This window comes from Puma concolor, chromosome D3 (assembly GCF_028749965.1).
Source record: "Puma concolor isolate L17-30 chromosome D3, mPumCon1.1.hap2, whole genome shotgun sequence".
In the NCBI taxonomy this organism is placed as follows: domain Eukaryota; kingdom Metazoa; phylum Chordata; class Mammalia; order Carnivora; family Felidae; genus Puma; species Puma concolor.
This window is the reverse complement of record NC_141678.1, coordinates 80,433,634-80,454,734: the sequence shown is the minus strand read 5'-3', so window position 1 is coordinate 80,454,734 and position 21,101 is coordinate 80,433,634. Positions and strand designations below refer to the sequence as shown.

Here is a 21,101-nt window from a genome sequence, read left to right as displayed (position 1 = left end):
TAATTTATTTGGGAAACCTTCTTTGAGAAACTATGCCATATTCATCTGAATGTTCTAAATGTGATACTCTTATTCCTTTGAGACTTTATTTGAATGACAATAGCCATTATTGACGTTTAAATCTGAAGCAGATATAAGGCAGGTATTAAAAGTGGGGGCTTTGGAGAAATCAGACTCAAGAAGTATGAAATTCCTGTCTCCATTTATTACTGTTCTAAATTAACTAGAAACTTAAACATATCATCTGTAAAATGGGTATACTTACCTCTGAGGATTTTTGTAAGGATAAAATAAAATGTATATTAAGGTCTTAACACAGTGCTTGGCTTACAACAAGAACTAAACAGATTTAAGCTTTAAAAAAATTATTAAATGACTATTGCACATATGATTCAAATGTCCATTCATCCATCTATATTCAACAAACATTTATTGGATATCTACCAGGTGTTTAGAAAAAGGAATAAAATATTGTTGCCATTCAGGGGCTTTCACCATTCAAGAGTGAGGACATAAAGAAAGTATCATATGTACTATAATTAAAGAACTGTCAAGAATTGAGAGAGGAGAGAGTTTCTATCTTGAGGCAGAAGGAAAGATCTTGGAAAGGTGATGACCTGTGTGCACGCTCATGGAAAAGGTTTAGGTATTTACAAGGCACATGGCAACAAGGGGACAGGGGAACTAATTGTATTTCAGCGACAAGGGGAAAGAACGAACAAAAGCACAAAGCTCCGAAGGAACCAGATATGCTGAGGGGGATGCCAGCCCTTCTGTTTGGCAAGATTATAATAAACAGACAAAAGCTAATTTTGGTGAGGCAGGTGGAGGATAAGCTAAAACAAAAGTTGAGAGTGCTTTGGAGTTTAGAATTGATAAGGAAGGATTTAAAGTAGTAGGCAGGAGATGGCTGACGTGAAAACAGAGCTGTTGAGAAGGCGGAGATCTTAATAAGATGAAATAGAGGTAGTGGGAGCAAGACAGTGACAAAGTGGAGTGTGGCAATGGGAGGATGACCAAAAGAATACTCGACTGTGCGGGTGCACAAGTGTCTGGGAACTAGCATTATAGAAGTTTACTGTATGACTTCTAGAAAACTAAAGAAACTAGGTAAAAAAAGAAAGTAAGTACGTTGTAAGTGAAAAGGAAACAAATCATTGTCAAAAAAAAAAAAAAAAAAAAAGTAATTGTACCTGATCATCATTTTCATCTGAAAAGGTTATTGATGTAAGCTTGTAGTTATTCTTCAATAAAAATTCATTGACTAAGAAGTTTAGAGCTCTCTTTTCAAGAGGTTTGATTGGTTCCTACAGGCAAAATAAAAGATACAATACTATAAGCGTCCTTCCATCAATAGTTGTGCTACCATTTTATGTGGAAGATACTTTTAGGTCTGTCATTCACCCACCTGAATTTCAGGACTTGATTTGTAATTTTTTCGTTCCTGTAAAGGAACTTCATGTTCTGGTGGAAGAAAATATAAATAATACTTTACTACTTTACATTTGAAAATATCTCAGCTACTTCTACATCGTCAAAGTAGAAAAAGTCTCAAAAAAGTTTTATGTACACCACCTGCAGCCTTTGTCAGGTTGGCTCGGAGGGCCTGAATGGTCTCCTTGGCTTTCCGTAGTTCAAACTCCAGGACTGGACAGGGATTTGGAATAAACACACACAGGCATCCAACCAAGAAAGGGGAAACAAAAATAAAAAAATAAAAAGCAAGGATGGGTATGAAAAAAAAATACAATCTGTATTGAAAACAGAAAGCATGCAATCTTTATGAAATTTGTGAACGCATGCAGCAGAGTTGGTTTGCAAGCAAACTGGTGAATGTTTTCCATAGTTTTAGAATTCAGGGGGATTGTTGATCAAATGTTCTAGCTGTCTGACAAGGAATAGCTCTATTTAAAAATAAAATCTATGGCATACTCTCATTTAGGTAAATAAAAATAGTAGTCATCTGGGTGCTTGTACTTCTCTCACTGGAGGTAAGAAAATGCAACGGAACGTTTTCAGGTGACATAGTTGAGGGGAAAAGACAAAAACTTAGATCAAGTCCAAGAAAATATACTTAAAAAAAAAAGTTAAGGGTATTTTTAAATGCATTATATAGAATAATGTTATAAATCAATATACAGAAACATTAGTGAATATATCCCTTCATTAAGATATTGAAGAAATACGGTTTAAATATTTAACAAATGTTGTCATAGCTGTAAGCTTTTCTACCAACAAATGTCTGTTTTCTACAAACAAGCATAGATATGTTAAACACATATCTCAAAAAATGTTCCTATGGGTTTTAGGTTTCATTTAAAGCCAAAGGGTAGAAACAGTTTGTCTTTCAATTTTTATTTAAGACCATTCTAAAGTAAATGTGTTAATTCTAAATGCAGAGTACCTAAGGATACTAAGTAAAATTAGGTAGGATTTCAAAGTTTCTGATAACTCTCCAAATAGATATCTCTTCATGTTAAGAGATACTAACTAATGAAACTCAAAGATTTCTCTTGTTATTGATAAGATAAACATGAATCTGAGGAAACATTTTTAAAAGCTCTTTAAAATGTTTCATCATAGGCAAGATTTAACTATATGTGTCGTTACTGGGAACTGTCTTTAAAATACATAAATATTGCTCTGAAGAAAAAGCAAGCTTAACTGCGGGGGGAGAAGCCATTTCCATGAAGTAAAGCTCTGGGAAAATTAAGTGATCTTTGTCACAACTAGATATTTAAAAATTATAGTATTTAAATAGTTCTGCATAAAATCCAGCAAATTAAAAAATTTAAAGATGGCAAGTTCTTCCTGATTGGCTAATAAACAGAAAAAGAAGATGGCAATGAGATGCTCTCAGAGACAATACAGCTATAAAAATATATGGAAAAATTAGGATTCACTCAGTTTGCATATTTCCATTAAAAACTTAAGATGTAATTGAATCACATCTAGTACATGAAGGCCAATTATTTTGATGCACAGAACTTCACTGCAGCAACATGAAAGCACAACTAAAAGTCAGATGACATGTATGTTACTTCTTTTTTGGTAGTTAGCAATGCTGATCTGCAAACATTTCTGTGCAACAAAGTTAAAACATTTTTCCTAAAACTTACACTTCTGGAAACAGAGTTTGTGTTTAAAATCCGACTGCACACATTCAGTGTGTAAGTACAAAACAGGTTTAATTTCAAAGCTCTAGGTAACTGATTTGGATCTAAAAATACTTAACTATGCCTTAAGTAAAATCAGTAATATGTATTATGCTTTCAGTATCACTTACAATTTACTAAGACATATTACAGAACAATTGCAGATCAGAAATGCCTGCACCAGAATGATAGAAATATGAAAAAAATAAATTAAAAAAAAAAAAGGTTAAAACACAAACTGTGAAAAACTCAAATTCAATTGGTGAAAAGTTTAGGTGACTAAGAGCAAAACATTGAATGATCAAGGCACAGAAAGCCAGAAAAACCCATGTCAGACGGCAAGAATTTATATTTTTATGCACATCTACAAATACATTGCCAAATGTCACTAAAAGTTACCAATGCTTTGAAAAGATAGTGCTTATCAAAATGAATTCACTCTGCTGCATGTTTCTTAATATACAATATAGACTTTGAAAGACAAAGGCATATATATTTGAAGCTATAGGACATTTCTATAAAGGCACAGTATGATCAAGTAATTGCAGTTACATGAGAAAGTTTCACAAGAAAGTCTAAATAGTTATATTTACACATAGACGAATTTGTCTCTTCTTTATTAAAAAACACTGGATTAAAGCTTAAAATTAAATATTCTATAAAGAGATAAATTGTACCAAAAGAGATACATTGTACCAAATAACCTCCAAGTATTTTTCACATATTTTAATTCTTCATAAAAATGTTTGAGGATGTTTATGTTTGTAAACAAACAAACAAACAACAACAACAACAGAAAAACACTGTAGGAACCAACTACCAACCTGCTCACTCCACTATCTCAAATCCTCTACGAGTAGCCTAACCCTACTGAAGGCAACTTTATTGGAACTAAAGTAGTAAGTGCAAAGGTGTAGGTATATTCTAATATTACATATTACAATCTTACCAAAATAATTAATGATTGCCAGTATAAACAACTCTACAGTGGTTGTAACTGCTATTTACCAACGAGGGTTGGAGTACCGGTATTCTACCAGAGGTATCTGAGTGCTGCAAGATCATGTTCTCATGACTTTACAGAAAGGTAAAATGTTAAATTTCAAAGCAGAAAAAAAAAAAAAAATCAATCCTTTGTGGCCCAATCACTGTATCACTATGTATCACAAATATATTGAAATATTTGCTAGTCTAGGATATTTTGGCACAGAACTCAAAATATTATTTTAGAAAATTTTTTCCATAACTCTGATATAACTCTGATCAGAGTCAAGTATTTCTTCATTCCTGTTCCTGTTCATTGTTGAAGAGTCCCAATCAACAGGGCTGAGCCAAGGTCCTTGCCATGGTAGACATGAAACAGTCTTCTTTCAAGTCAGAATTTCCTGGTTTATTTTTTTTTCAAAGAGATTTGACTTCATAATAAAATACCACTTCCCCATTTTTTTAATGTTTATTTATTTTTGAGACAGAGCATGAACAAGGGGAGGGGGGGCAGAAGGAGAGGGAGAGAGAGAATCCCAAGCAGGCTCCATGGTATCAACACAAAGCCGGACATGGGGCTCAAACCCACGAACCGTGAGATCATAACATGCGCCAAAGTTGGACGCTCAACTGACTGAGCCAGGTACCACAACTATTTCCCCATTTTTATTACTTATTTTATTATCCCAGGAACAGTTCTAAGAAATAGGAAAATTCTTTTAAGAATATGAGTTAAAATACAAATCTATTCCTAAAATGATACAAAAATCGTAAGGCAGTACCATCACTACCCCTCCGGGGTTTAGAGAATTCTCCCTGCCTATTATAAACATCAGAAAGGAATACTACTTACTGTTAGGCAAGACTAGTAGATAGTGAAAAATAAATGAATGGAAGCAAGAGGCAATCTCCATAGTTTATAAACATTTAGTTTTCTGTTCATCCTAGTGAGAACCTGCTCAGGTTCTCTCATAGAATCCTCTGTCACTCATCCCAAAGCTGATGTTTTTCAGGGTACTATCTTTGGTCCTTTTCTTACCCTACATACCCCACTGGATTGATATTTACTCTTATGGTTTTAACTGTGACAACTACTCCGAAGATTCAAAAATCTTTAAACCTTTTCCCAAAGATACAGTCCTACCTAATTATCTCGAGGACATGCCCACCTGAATGTCTCATAGGTTTTGAATTTGATTCTATCTAAATGAATTTCATCCTCCTCTCAAATCTGCTCTCCTTCTTCCTCCTGCAGCCTCTCTCCATTAATGGCACCACTATCTATCCAGATGCCCCAACAGGAAACCTGGACATTACTCTTCACTTATCCCTTGTGCTTACTCAGTCCACATTTATTAAATGTCCAAGCCATATTAATTCCAACCCTTGAATAACCCTTTATTTTTTTTTTTTAATTTTTTTTTTCAACGTTTATTTTTTATTTTTGGGACAGAGAGAGACAGAGCATGAACGGGGGAGGGGCAGAGAGAGAGGGAGACAGAGAATCGGAAACAGGCTCCAGGCTCTGAGCCATCAGCCCAGAGCCTGACGCGGGGCTCGAACTCACGGACCGCGAGATCGTGACCTGGCTGAAGTCGGACGCTTAACCGACTGCGCCACCCAGGCGCCCCTGAATAACCCTTTAAAAAGTTATTCACCTCAATTGTCTCTGCAATTGTCCTAGTTCAGACCTTTATGACTTATCATATAAATTACAACACCCTAGGGGTGCCCAGGCGGCTCAGGTCAGTTCAGCATCTAACTCTTGATTTCGGCTCAGGTCATGATCTCACAGTTGGGAGATCAAGTCCCATGTCGGGCTCCGTGCTCATCGTATAGCATACTCGGGATTCTCTCTCTCTGCCCCTCCCCAGCTCGTTCTTCCCTCTCTCTCAAGTAAATAAACTTAAAAAAAATCATAACACCCTATAACCATATTAAAAGCTTGTTGCCTTTAAAGCCTTGTTGGAGCATCTATCCCATTTCAAATCACGCAAAATCATAAAGATTTAAGTAAGGCTCAAAATAAGAAAAACAAAATGTATTACTAATAGGAAGTATAGATATCTGTACCACGAGAGAAATACATAAGAAAGAGACAAATGGGCTTATTTAATCTGGTAAATCTGGATATGTATTCTGCAGGCCAAGAGTTAAGGGATGAGAGGGCTATTGATGCTCCTTCGTCAGGGAACAGGCCAGGTTATTTCCCAGGCAAAAATCAGATCATTTTAGAATGTATACTAGATTATGTAAGCTTTGTAAAGGCTTCAAATGTCTACTTTGTTGGTTATTGTTAACAGAACAGCATAATACCTTGAGTAGAGTAAGCACTCCACAAATATTAGTTGAATGAATGGATATTCAGAGACTCTGATGCTAAAAGACAGATCATGTGAAACTGAGACAGGGTTATCTGTGGTTCCAAAATTAACAAGGTCCTTACCACAGTCTCTAAAGTACTGAATATTTATTTATATTACAGATACGGACATTTTCAGGACCAATTCCTTGACAGCAGAAACTATCTATTTCATGCTTCTATATCTAGTGCCTAACACATAGCAGATGCTTAGAATGTCTAAAATAAACTTTAAAATGGCAGTCTCAACATTTAAAATAGACATGTCCCTTGCTATCTTTAAGAAAACTTGAAAATTTAAGGGGTGAACTGTATACATACTAACACTATATTTCTTTAATAACATACAGAACACTAAGGTTAATAAGCTCATTTTGGTTTGGTGTCTACTACTTTTTAAATCATTTTTATGTGAAAATTTACACTTCCAAATTCAGAAATGGAAAATATTTAAAATGAAAAGCTTTTTAAAAATTTACTTCTTTTAAAAGAAAATGGCTATGTTGAAATCATCTTGTATGGGAAAGACATGATTCTGCTATCCATATGAATGTACAGATGGGTTAAAGTGACAGGCTGATAATAAAAAATATATCGTGGGCTCTGGAATAAAAACTTATGTCCTGATCCTTTATCATACAGAGGCTACTGGGCAAATTTGTTAATCGTGATGAGCCTCAGTTTTCTGATCTATAAAATAAGGATATCATGACCTATTCTTCAGGACTGTTAACAAGATTAAATAAATAGAATATTTTACACAAAACACTCCAGCACAGTGCCTGGCACAGAGCAGATGCTCAAGAAACATTAGTTCATTTTGAGATGTCTTCCTCTTTGAAGAAAACCTATACAGACTTGAAAAAATAACCAGATTTTTAAATTTAGGAAAATGATGGTAAGAATGATGCTGAAAAAACTCAAATCGATACCTGTGTTACCTATAAACTCCTTCTGCCCAAGATGAGTATAGAAAAATTTAATAAAGACATTTCTGTTCTTTCTTAGTGAGGTTTACATGGGATCCAGTCACAGATGACAGAATCTTTTCTGGATTATTGGTCTTTTGATAAGCTTTTTAGTTACTACCAATGATTAGCAAAGAGTCAAAAATCTTTTTGAAAATGGGAATGTGATTAATTGAAACTTTTTCATAAAGTGTCACCCACATATCACATACTAGGTTCAATAATAGGCAATGGTACAAAAGCTAGGTCTAAATGCTACTCTCTTGTAACACATGTTTTCCTTCCCTTTTCCAATGAAGATGAAAGATAGCATTTATTTACATATTAGCACTGTATAATGATCAAAAATTACCTTATCTCCCCAAACCTAGACACAGAGTATAATCTTTAGATTAAAACTACAAGGTCAAAACCACCATGTATTTACAACATTTCATTCTTAGTTATGTTTGGTTATATAACATTTTGCTTTTACATCAATGTTTCCCCTAAACAGAAACACTAAAATACCTAAATAATGAGAATAATAATGAACCCCTTAAATCTGACTAAATCTAAAATTTAGGTTTTCGAAATTAAAGGAAATAAGATAATTATGTGATCAATTTTGGGGTAGGAGTTACTTTCTAATTACATAACCATTTGAACAATAACACAATGTACAAAACCAGATATATTTGATTAGTCTAATAAATGACCATGTATTTAATATTTAATATATAACAGAAAATATCTAACATCTAACATATACTATATAATTATACAACACAATACTTAACAAATACTAAAATAAGTAAGATAAATTAGTCCCCAAAGTATTCAAATAATTTCCATTTAATCTGTTAATTTTAAGATATTACTGATGTGATTTATTGTTTTGATACAACAGTCAATAAATAATGCTTATGACTAAATCATGATTTCACATAGGGAGCCACATTAAACTCTTCCAGTGACTTCCCCCATTCAATTGATATTGCTACTATTTACACTGCTGAATCCTCTTCGCTTCTGCTAAACTGAAAACAGTTTCATCAGTTTTGTTTCCTAAGACATACAATATCATCTGAGATTTAAAATTATTCATTATTTCTATTCTTGAGCAATGAATGAAAATCATATATTGAAATGTCATTTTTAATTAGGTCAAACCTCATTCTTCCTGCTAAGAGGTAGTGTATTGGACAGTCAGTGTGGGCTCTGTTGCTGGGCTATCTGCATTTAAATTCTAGCCCTGCCACTTAAGTCTTATATAATCTCTCTGAGTGTCTTCAGTTTACTGGGGAGGAGAGGATGATGACAACCCTGTAAAGTCAATGAGTTAATACACATTTAGAACAGTGATTAGAATAGAGCAAGTGCTACATAAAAACTGGCACTCACTTTTATTCATAATGACCGTGAAAGGTAAATATTTGGTAGATCGTAATAAACTTCTCACAGTAAATGGAAGAAAAATTCAACAGAGTTGGTCTAGAAAGGAACCCTCATTATGGGTATTCCCTGACATTATGGATATTCCCTGATCCCACACTGCCCCCATGGGCTCCATCTGTCCCATGTGGCATCCCTCTTGTACCAGGAGGGTTCACCATTCTGGTGGAGAGCAAAATACCTACCTGATGTCTGTCTGCTTCCCCCATCTAAGAACCAATGTTCTACGAAAACTACAATTCCTATAAAGCACTCAAGAATGACTTCAATTACAGATAGCCACAGCTTTGAGGCACCTGACAGGTACCAGCTATTTGGACGCTAAAGGAGCCAAGCCTGCTACATTGGTAATTTTCTGGATGGACCCCGACCAGAATCCTACTGGCTTCATTAGATGAGGGCAGAACACAGTGAGTACAAATTGGTCTTCTGAAGTTCTTACAGATACAATGGTGCTGCCTAGAAGGCAGAACTGATGGGAAGGTGGAGATGGGAAGGAGACTGGTATGAATAACCAAGCATTTAGAAAGAGTGTTGGTCTTCTTATTGGAATAAACAAGGTCCTGGAGGTCTCTGCTGTGCCACATATTAACCCTTTATTTTCTGGCACAGAGGAAGGTCAAGGGAAATTTCTGGAGGGATGCTGTGAAGACTAAGGAGCATTTACACGTCTCAAGACAAAGTTTTATTGACCAACCAGCACGGAAGTATTTCAACCAATTTTCACAGTCAGTAGTGTTGTGTTGATATGTAACACCTAAATATCAGCTCTGGTTTGGAAGATCAAAGGAAACGGTTTTACACCAGTTAGAGAAGTACATGGTTGTCAACTGTTGCCCATAAACAGAACTAAGCAAATTTTAGGTATGCATAACCAGAAATGCACAGCAAGACTGGGAGAGGAAGCTGGGGATTAGGATGTTCCCTATAGCCAATAAATCAGTGACATAACTTTGGTATTACCTTTTATAATTATATTCATATACCAAACTGTAGAAGGAAGAGAATTCCTCAAGTCATTTTATTATTTCTTGAATGTGAAAGAATCCAAATCTGTCTTTACAATGTTACTCACCTGCCACTCTTTCATCTGTTTCCCTGTTCCCATCATCTGAGTATCTTGCAAAGTCTAAAGAATCAAGAGTACTGATGCTCCCAGCTCGATCTGTAATAATGAGAAAAATAAAAGAAATTTATTTTTATTTAATTGTCAAGATAAAACACTAGAAATCACTTACCTATGATTATTATCAGTTAATAAAACTATGATTCTAAATTCTATTAAAACAGGGACGCCTGGGTGGCTCAGTTGGTTGAGCATCCAACTCCTGATTTCTGCTAGGGCCATGGGATCGAGCCCCATGTCAGGCTCCACATGTGGAGCTTAAAGTCAATCTCTCTCTCTCTCCCTCTCTCTCTCTCCCTGCCCCTTGCTCCTGCTCCTGCTACTGCTCTCTCTCTCTCTAAAATAAATAAATAAATTTTACTGAAACAATAAACTAAAGTAAAAGTGCTCACACCAATTAAACTATTTTCTTTTTAAGTTTACTTATTTATTTTGAGAGAGAGCACACCAGCAAGGGAGGGGCAAAGAGAGGGAGAGACAGAATCCCAACCAGGCTCGACACTCAGTGTGGAGCCCAGCTCAGGGCTCAGTCTCACGTGAGATCATGACCTGAGCTGAAATTAAAAGTTTGGCGCTTAACCAACTGAGCCACCCAGGTACCCCTCAATTAAACTACTTTAAAATAACTAAAGTTTCCCTGCTCCGAACTCTGGCTAACTCCTTAACAATGTGCACACAGGCAGATTGCAACCAGTCTTGTTAAAGACAAAAAACAAAACAAAACTGAAATGAAATTTGAGCTACTGTCTGAGAGTTTGCAGACTGAATTCTAGAAAATAATTTCCAATAAAAAAACAACACTTTTTGAAAAAATATAACAACATAGCACACATTTGTCCACCATACAGTCCAAAACTACTTCATACACAAGAAGCAGTAAAATGTGACCCAGTCTCAAGACTAAACACAATCAATGAGGACCAACCCGAAGATAATCCAGATATTGGAGTTAATAGACTAAGATTTAAAAATAACTGGGGCGCCTGGGTGGCGCAGTCGGTTAAGCGTCCGACTTCAGCCAGGTCATGATCTCGCGGTCCGTGAGTTCGAGCCCCGCGTCGGGCTCTGGGCGGATGGCTCAGAGCCTGGAGCCTGTTTCCGATTCTGTGTCTCCCTCTCTCTCTGCCCCTCCCCCGTTCATGCTCTGTCTCTCTCTGTCCCAAAAATAAATAAACGTTGAAAAAAAAAAAAAAATTAAAAAAAAAAAAAAAAAAAACTACTAAAACTATGTTCAGTGAAGTAGAAGAATATGTGCATACAATAAAAAAAAGGAGAAAAGTCTTAGCAGAAAAACAGAGAATATCAAAAATAACTATGGAAATCCTAATATAGGAAATTATCTGAAATTTAAAATCCTCTAAACAGTTTAATAACAAAATGGAAATAACTGAGGAAGGAGTCAATGACCTTCAAGATAGATGAATAGACATTATACAATCTTAAGAACAGAGAGGGAAAAAAAAGATTAAAAAAAATTAAGAGCTCAGGGACCTATGGGAAAATAATGAAAGATCTGATAAATGTGAAACTGGGGTCAACAATAGGTAAGACAAGAGATGGGACAGATACAAATTCAAAAAGCTCAAAAAACACTAATGAAGTTAAAGAGAACAGAAATTGGGCACATCATAATCAAACTGTTGAAAACCAAAAATAAAGAAGAGAAGATATTAAAGGCAGCCAGAGAAAAATATTATTTTACATATAGGGGAACAGCAGTTTGAATGACTGCTGATTCCTCATAAAAACCCCATGAAACCAAAGATATCCAGATTGAAAAGGAAGAAGTACAACTATTTCTATTTTAAATATAAAAAAACTATGGAATCCACTAAAAGATAATTAGACCTAAGAAGTAAGTTTCTAAAAGTTGCAGAACATAAGATCAACACACAAAATTCAAATTTTTAGATACTAGCAATGAACAATCCTAAGGCAAAAAAAAAAAAATTTATTTTTGAATTTCATTTCCAGGATGCCTGGGTGGCTTAATTGGTTAAGTGTCCAACTTAGGCTCAGGTCATGATCTTGCTGTTCATGAGTTCAAGCCCTGCATTGGGCTCTGTGCTGACAGCTCAGAGTCTGGAGCCTGCTTTGGATTTTGTGTCTCCCTCTCTGTCTCCCTTCGCCTTCTCATACTCTGTCTTTCTCTCTGTCTCAAAAATAAATAAACATGAAAAAAATTTTAAAAAATCCATTTCCAGTAACATACAAAAGAATAAAATACTTAAGAAAGACACCCCAAGCTCAGAGATGAGAAGATCCATCCATGTTAGCACAGTAAAAATCCTTAATACACAGATTCAATGGAAACCTTGCAATCCTTATTTAAAAAAAATCTTTGCTGAGGGGCGCCTGGGTGGCTCAGTCGGTTAAGCGGCCGACTTCGGCTCAGGTCACGATCTCGCGGTCCGTGAGTTTGAGCCCTGTGTTGGGCTCTGTGCTGACAGCTCAGAGCCTGGAGCCTGCTTCGGATTCTGTGTCCCCCTCTCTCTCTGACCCTCCCTTGTTCATGCTCTGTTTCTCTCTGTCTCAAAAATAAATAAAACGTTAAAAAAAAAATTAAAAAAAAAAATCTTTGCTTTTTCCCCCTTCTTTTGCAAATATTGGGAAATTAATCCTAGAAAAAGCAATCTTTTTTTTTAATGTTTATTTTTGAGAGAGAGAGAGAGAGAGAGAGAGAGAGAGAGAGAAAGAGAGCGCAACAGGGGGAAGAGGCAGAGAGAAAGGGAGACCAAGATTCTGACGCAGGCTCCCTGCCACCTGCACAAATCTGGATGCAGGGCTCGAAACCCATGAACTGCGAGATCATGACCTGAGCACAAGTCAGATGTTCAACTGACTGAGCCACTCAGGCACACCGCAATCTTTTTTTAAAAAAAAGTTTATTCATTTGAGTAATCTCTACACCCAACGTGGGGCTTGAACTCACGACCCCAAGATCAAGAGCTGCATGCTCTTCCGACTCAGCCAGCCAGGCACCCCCAAAGCTGAAGCAATCTTGTAAAAGAATAAGGTATACAAAAGGCTAATGGGTACACTGAAGGATGCTCAACACCATTTGTCATTAGGGAAATGAAAATCAAACCACAATGAATTACCATTTCAAACCCACGAGATGCCTATAATCAAGCAGACAATGCTAACATGTATTTCAGAGGATGTGGAGAAAGCAGAAACTGCATACATTGCTGGCTGGAATGTAAAATGGCTCCACAATTTTGGAAAAGTTTGGTAGTTCCTCAACATAGAATTCTCATATGGTATATACCCTAGGTACATACCCAAGAGAAATGGAAACCTACATTGACACAAAAGCTTGTTCATGAGTGTTCACTCACAATATTATTCACAATGACAACAAAACACAAATGAATCAAATGTCCATCAAGTGATGAATGGATAAATAAAATGTGGTATATCCATAAAATGGAGTATTAGGGAAAAAGTACTCACACATGTTACAATGTAGATAAACCCTGAAAATATGCTAAGTGAAAGAAGCCAGACACATAAGGTCATACTGTATTATTTCATTCATATGAAATGTCTAGAATAGGCATATCCATAAAACACAAAACAGATCAGTGGTGATAGAGGAGAATGAATAGTGACTACTAATGGATATAGGATTTCTTTTAGGGGTGATGAAAATGTTCTGGAATACAGAAGAGTAATGATCGTATAATTTTGTAAATACACTAAAACAATTGAATTGTACCCTTTAAATGGTGAATTTGGGGTATATGAATTATACCTTACTTTAATAAAAAGACAAAAAAATCCAAGTGTTTGCCAAGATGTGGAGAAATTAGAACTCTCATATAGTGCTGGTGGGAATGTAAAATGGTGCAGCCACTTTGGAAAATAGTTGGCAATTCTTCAAAAGGCTAAACACTGGAGGTACCAGATGACCCAAGCCAATTCCTCTTCTATCCAAAACAAATGCAAACGTATGCCCACACAAAATCTTGTATATGATTGTTCACAGCAGCATTACGCACAACGGCAAAAAAAGTGGAAAGAACAAAACGCCTATTAATTGATGAATGGAGAAATAAAATGTAGCATATACACCCATAGGACTGACTGTTAATCAGCAATAGAAAGGACTGAAATACTGATACATGTTACAACATGATGAAGCTTGAATGTATGCTAAGTGAAAGAAGCCAGTCACAAAATAGCCACATATTACATGTAAGAAATGTACAAAATAGGCAACACTATAGAGGGAGAAAGTAGATTAAGTAATTTCCTAGGGCTGGAGGATGGAGGTGAATAGGATGTGTGATAACGGGTGAGAAATTTCTTTTTGGGGTGATGAATATGATCTAAATTTAGATTAGGAGATGGTTGCACAACTCTATAAATATACTAAAAACAACTGAATCATACACTCCAAATGGGTGAATTTTAAGATAAATTCTGCCTAAATAAAACTATTAATTTAAAAAAAAGGAACAACTCTGGAGTCGCAATGAGAAAAAATGCAATTCAAATTCTGTATTCAACAAAAATATCCTTCTCAAATGAAGGCAAGTAAACTTAATCAGTTCCCTAAATATTTTTCACCAAAGGTCCTTGTGCCTCAAGATGCTCCTAAGAAGAGTTTTAAAAAAAGAAAGAAACAAATATACAGGTGTGTATGTGTGTAACCTCAGGTTTTATAGAGCACATCAGTGTATCAAAGAATCATAAAAGTCGTGAGGTAAAGCAAAATAAGATAGCATTTCCCCAAATCATTTATCCAACACATTCCTTTTTTGAGTATCTATGTATTACCACAAGGAGGTAATGTTACTCAGAACACATTCTGAAAAGAACTGCTTTCCCTATTTTCTATAACTTAAAAGCATTCATTTGTTAAAAGAAATAATGTGTTAGAACAGCGGTTGGCCAGCCAAGGCCTGAGCCAAATATGGCCTGAGGCCTGTGTTTATATGATTCCCATACTAAGGGTGGTTTTAATGTTCCATCATTTATTCATTCACCAAACACATACGAAGCACCATAATCTGTGCCAGGTACTGTTGTCGATTCTGGGTACATAACCAGTGAAAAAGACAGAAGAAAGACATAGTATGCCAAAAGATCAAGTACGATGCAGAAAAGTACAACGATAGAAAAGGAAAAATTAATTTATACAAAAATATCTCAACTCTTATTAGATCTCTGTGATGTAGTTGTTTTTGTTGTTGTTGTTGTTTGTTTAAACACAACTGTCTTGTTTCTTAGATTCCACTTCACTATCAGTGACTCCCAGATTCAATGGAGCCATGGAAGTCTTCAATCAGAAAATATTTTTAAAAAGTTTTTTTTTTTTAATGTTTATTTACTTCTGAGAGAGAGAGAGAGAGAGAGAGAGAGGAGACAGACTCTGAAGCAGGCTCCAGGCTCTGAACCGTCAGCACAGAGCCCGACGCGGGGTTCGAACTCACAAGCCGTGAGATCATGACCTGAGCCGAAGTCTGATGCTCAACCTCCTGAGCCGCCCAGGTGCCCCAATCAGAAAACAGTTTATTTATTTATTTTTTATTTATTTATTTTTTTTTCAGAAAACAGTTTAAACTGAGCCCTAAAGAATAAATGTCCACCAAGTTAACTAATGAGAGGAAGAACAAACAAGTATATGGAGTTTTCAAAGTGGAGGCCTAGCATGGTGTAAGTAGTAAGATTTCAGTGTATAGAAGCTACGAGGGGTCAGGCAGGCTGGGATGTAAAGGACCAGCAAGGACATTTTATATAGTGTACAGGAATGAACCCGTCTGTAAAATACATTAATAAAATCGATTTTGCAGAGGAATCTCTTTCTATATTAAATTTTACACTTACACATGCAGAACTGGTTTTTCAAAGAAGCTTTTCAAGGAAGGTGGTTCCTCCTTAGTAAACACTAGCTCAGCTTTCTACTGTTTCCAAGATAGTACACAACTGCCTAGCTTTCCTACTCCGAAGACACTGTAGGATTTTGCAAGTGTTGGGGTCTTTATTATAAAAATATATTGCTGTTTTCCTGTTTAGGAAACAATAAAAAGAAATGAGAGACTCAAATATTCCAATTAGGTAAAGGCTTAGTGAACCGCACTTAACGCTTGAACACCCTTCACACCCTATCACTATCTGTCAGGCACTATCCTAAGTGCAGGGGATTCTGAGTCAGCAAGACTGACAAGGTCCCCGTTCTTAGAGAAAAGTCTACAGTGGAGACGAGAACATTAAGCAAAAAAGAAAATCAATCAATCAATCAATTAATTAATTCCGAGGATCAAAATGGCATAAAGAAAATAAAAGAAGACAAGGCCAAAGAGTAGGTAGTTGCAGGTTGGGGTGTAATATTAGTGTGCTCAGAGAAAGCCCTTCTGAGGAGGTGAGAATGAGGTAGAAGAGTTTCAGACAGACCTGAGTCAGGAACAACAGAGGCTAGTGTAAACAATCTGAAACCCACTGTAAACGGTCCGAATTTTATTTCAAATACAAAGAGAAACAACAAAGCATACAATTCTTAGAAAATCATTTTGGCTCATATATTTGGCTTATATATGCCATATGCAAAAGTGGTTTGTAGACACAGCAATTAAGCCAGAGAGTATTATGCTAAGTGAAGTAAGTCAGAGAAAGGCAAATACCATACGATTTCACTCATACGCAGAATTTAAGAAACATAACAAACGAGCAAAGGGAAAAAAAAAGTGAGAGAGAAGCAAACCAAGAAACAGATGTTTTCTGTTGAACAAACTGATGGTTACCAGAGGGGATGGGTTAAACAGGTGATGGGGATTAAGGATCGGCGCTCACTTGTGATGGGCACTGGGTGTTGTATGGAAGTGATGAATCACTAAAGTCTACACCTGAAACTAGTATTAACTGCATGTTCACTGGAATTTAAATGAAAACTTAAAAAACGATAAAATGAAAAATGTAAAAAGAGGCTATTACAGTCATGCAGGTAAGAGATAATCAGATTTAAGCCGGAAAAGTGGCAGCAGAAATGTGAGAAGTGGTCAGATTCAGTTTACGTTTTTAATGTAGAACCACATGTCCTGCTAATACAACGATGTGGGGTTAAGTAAAAAAGAGAAAACAAAATGACTCCTACAGACTTCATTTATTGAATTTATAATACGAGATACAGAAGGTGAACAGAGGAGCCTCACAGGTTCTGTGTTTTAAGTGCACGGTAGTGGTGGGGGAGAGTCCTTAGCTTTCACCAGATTTGTAAGTATCCCTAAACAGAGAACACTATATAAACATTCTCACTTAAGTGAAGAAATCAAAGCTGATACTTACTAAGGGTGACCTATCTGGCTAATGCAAAAAAGGGAAAAACTAGAGACTAGGTTGTCTTTTATTAAAATGAGCCGCTTTACACAGTACTTACTATTTATATTGATGTAAGGAAATAGACCAGCTGTGTTGAGAAAGCACAATATGGACGACTCAACGCAAATTATAGAAACATAGATTTGGACCCCACCTAGGGTTCCCCCATTTTAAAAAAATGTTTTTGTTAAAATAATCTCTATATCCTATGTGGGCTCAAACTTACAACCCCAATATGCTTTTCTTTTTTTTTTTTTTTTTTTTAATTTCTTTTTCAACGTTTTTATTTATTTTTGGGACAGAGAGAGACAGAGCATGAACGGGGGAGGGGCAGAGAGAGAGGGAGACACAGAATCAGAAACAGGCTCCAGGCTCTGAGCCATCAGCCCAGAGCCCGACGCGGGGCTCGAACTCATGGACCGCGAGATCGTGACCTGGCTGAAGTCGGACGCTTAACCGACTGCGCCACCCAGGCGCCCCAAGAGTCACATGCTTTTCAACTGAGCCAGCCAGGCAGTCACCCCCTCATCATCTTCTTTTAAAACAATCAGTACGTGGCAATGATTGAAATGATTTCACTCTTCAAATAGAGCTAGGTCATTATCAATGTACCTTACCTTTAAAATCCTATTAAGGTGAACTAAGTAAAATTCTATATGTAGCACTCTTCTTAGAACACTGTGTTTGTATCCAGAGAAGCATTTAATTTCCTTATAATTTAATTATACCTGATAAATAATAACTTGCTATTAATTTAAGTTTCAACACAGCATAAACAAAAATGACAAAAAACCCAAAATATTACAGTATCCCTCATTACAGCATAATTTTATGCATGAGCCAAGAAATAACAGCAATAGTAAACACAGAAGTGTCCAAAGTTCACCTTGAAAGGGCACCTGGCTGGCTCAGTTGGTAGAGTATGCTACTCTTGATCTTGGGGTCATGAGTTCGAGACCCATGTTGGGTGGAGATTACTTAAAAAAGTTCACTACTCAGCAACCAAAAAACAACTAGTGATATGTACAACAACATGAACCTCAATGCTTTATGCTGAATGAAAGAAGCCTTACACAAGAGTACATACTGTAAAATTTCGTTTAAGTGGAGTTTTAGGACAGGCAATAGTAATTTATGGCAGAAAAAAATCATAATAGTGGTTCTTGGAGTGGGGTGCTACCTGGGAAGGAGCATGAGAGAACTTTCGGGGGTGAAAGTAATGTATATATAGGCAGGAGTTTGGGTTATAACAGGTGTATTCTTTGGTTGAAACTCATCAAATGGTACACTTAAGACTTCTATATCTTGGGGCACCTGGGTGGCTCAGTCGGTTGAGTGACCGACTTTGGCTCAGGTCATGATCTCACGGTTTGTGAGTTCGAGCCCTGCATTGGGCTCTGCGCTGACAGCTCAGAGCCTGGAGCCTGCTTCGGATTCTGTTGTCTACCTCTCTCTCTGCCCCTCCCCTGCTCATGCTCTGTCTCTCTCTGTCTCAGAAACAAATAAACATTAAAAAAAAAAAAAAAAAGACTTCTATATCTTTTTTTTTTTTTTAATTTTTTTTTCAACGTTTATTTATTTTTGGAACAGAGAGAGACAGAGCATGAACAGGGGAGGGGCAGAGAGAGAGGGAGACACAGAATCAGAAACAGGCTCCAGTCTCCGAGCCATCAGCCCAGAGCCTGACGCGGGGCTCGAACTCACGGACCACAAGATCGTGACCTGGCTGAAGTCGGACGCTTAACCGACTGCGCCACCCAGGCGCCCCGAGACTTCTATATCTTATAGTCTTTATATCTTACCTTGAAAGAAAAATAATTCTAGATATTGAGCTCTTATTAATGACATGCATATTAAAGTATTTAGAGGAAAGTATACTGTTATCTGCAGCTTAATTTGAAAAGCATAAAAAATAGGATGGATTTTTGGATGAACAGAGGGTTGAGAAATATCTAGATATGAGACAAAGAAAGTAAAAAAAAGTAAAAATAATAAAATTTGTTAAACACTGCTAGGATCCACTGACTCCTAGATTTTAATATTAGAGTTGTAACACTAGAAAATAGCTATTATTGTCTTAAATGACAAAAAAAAAATTCTTTTAATGTTTTCCCTCTACTGTTTGAAATTAAAGCTTATATGGTGAGAATTTGCTTTACCATGGAGGCTATTGATACATATTCCTTAAACTGCTTTCCAAAATAAGTATTACAGCAATCTAAATTCCATCTGTAGTAATGGCAATGCTAGGTATTATTTTTAATCTCACCAATTTAACATACCATAAAAGTACACCTTCCTTAATTATGCATCTCTGGTTCCTGGTGAACATGAACACTCTTTGAAAAAATATATTAGCCATCTACTTTAAGTGTGTGTGCAAATTTTCTATTCACATTCTTTGACCATGTATCTAACATCTAGATTTTCTGATATTAGTTTATCTGGCCATTACTGCCCTAACCAGAAACTCCACTTGAGCACTATATCCTCTACTCTTAGTCACATCTTAGCTCCTCATTCTGATCTCTCCAACATGTGTATTATGTATAAAGCATGTATACCCAATAGGATGAACTTTTATCAACCAATATTCTGGTATTGTGACATCAGTCCTCACTGTTTTATTCCTGATTTTCATGGAATGCTAAGGACAATGTTGGTTGTGGGGTGCCTGGGTGGCTTAGTTGCTTAAGCATCTGACTCTTGGTTTCAGCTTTGGTCATGACTTTAAGGTTCGTGCTTCAAGCCCTGCATCAGGCTCCATGACGATAGCATGGAGCCTGCTTGGGATTCTCTCTCTCCCTCTCTCTCTCTCTGCCCCTCCCCTGCTCTTTCTCTCTCAAAATAATGAATAAACTTAAAAAAAAAAAAGAATGCTGTTGGTTGTTGATTTCAGATTAGTATTTTTTTAATGTTAAGTATCCATCTAATGTTAGTTTTCTAAGTATGTCTTTCTTTTCCTCTTCATATTATGTTTAATCATACATACAGACCTAGGTTAGAGCTGTTTAACCACCATACATTATTTCTCCATTATACTGTTAGTATTTCTCTGAAATTTTCAAAGAACTCCTCTGTATAATGGGAAAGTCCTTGGGGAAAGCAAACATACACACAGTTTTCAAGTTGGCATTATTATGGCCATTGAAAAATATTTTCTAAATGTTTTTTTAGTCCAAGCCAACCACAACTTTATGTTTTCAAAAAAAAAAAAAAAAAATCTGACACCTGTCTAAATAATAACTAAGATGTCACAAAAGTAAAAATCTCCTAATTCATTTAAATTTGTTCTGTTTCAGAAAAAAAAAAACTACTAATGAAGAAAATAATTTCAATTTTGACTGAAATAACCTATAACAAATGTTGTAAAAGTACTTTGGATTTTCAGACTAATAACAGGTAATACTATAGTCTTAAGAGAAACATGCTTCTTTAGATTCAGCCACAATTCTTTTCCAAGGTAAGTGCCTTTCTAAATACTATTAAAAGAGAAAGAGTTTGAAACTTTTAACCTCTTTTATTAAGAAAGAAGCTATCATATTCTAATATGGAGTATGCCACAAAGCATTTCTTCAAATTCTAGGGTTATGTAACTTCTTAATAATTCACTTTATAACTCAAGAAACTGAATGGCTCAGAAGTTTCATCACAGTTGGCAAACCGGTAAAACCTGTATGTAGGTTTCAAATTAAGTCTGAGAACTAAATTCATTATACACAGTGTGACTATAAAGCGTGCAGATTAAT

General features: G+C 36.1%; 1 protein-coding gene across 9 annotated transcripts in view; it reads right to left on the bottom strand.

Annotated features, from left to right (window-relative positions):
* Nucleotides 1-21,101, bottom strand: part of RELCH (RAB11 binding and LisH domain, coiled-coil and HEAT repeat containing) — a 115,661-nt gene that overhangs the window by 80,749 nt on the left and 13,811 nt on the right. For 7 of the 9 annotated variants that reach the window (XR_015242607.1, XM_086683147.1, XM_025931081.2 and 4 more), the window contains exons 2-5: nucleotides 9,979-10,068; nucleotides 1,576-1,647; nucleotides 1,409-1,464; nucleotides 1,194-1,307 (exon numbers count right to left, since the gene is read on the bottom strand). Coding sequence is in view for 8 of the 9 variants with exons in the window: in XM_086683147.1 (XP_086539273.1) it covers nucleotides 1,194-1,307; nucleotides 1,409-1,464; nucleotides 1,576-1,647; nucleotides 9,979-10,068 (332 nt within the window). In the remaining variant the exon portion in view is untranslated. The remainder of the gene's footprint in view (nucleotides 1-1,193; nucleotides 1,308-1,408; nucleotides 1,465-1,575; nucleotides 1,648-9,978; nucleotides 10,069-21,101) is intronic. The other 2 variants (XM_086683148.1, XM_025931085.2) reach the window with 1 other exon arrangement.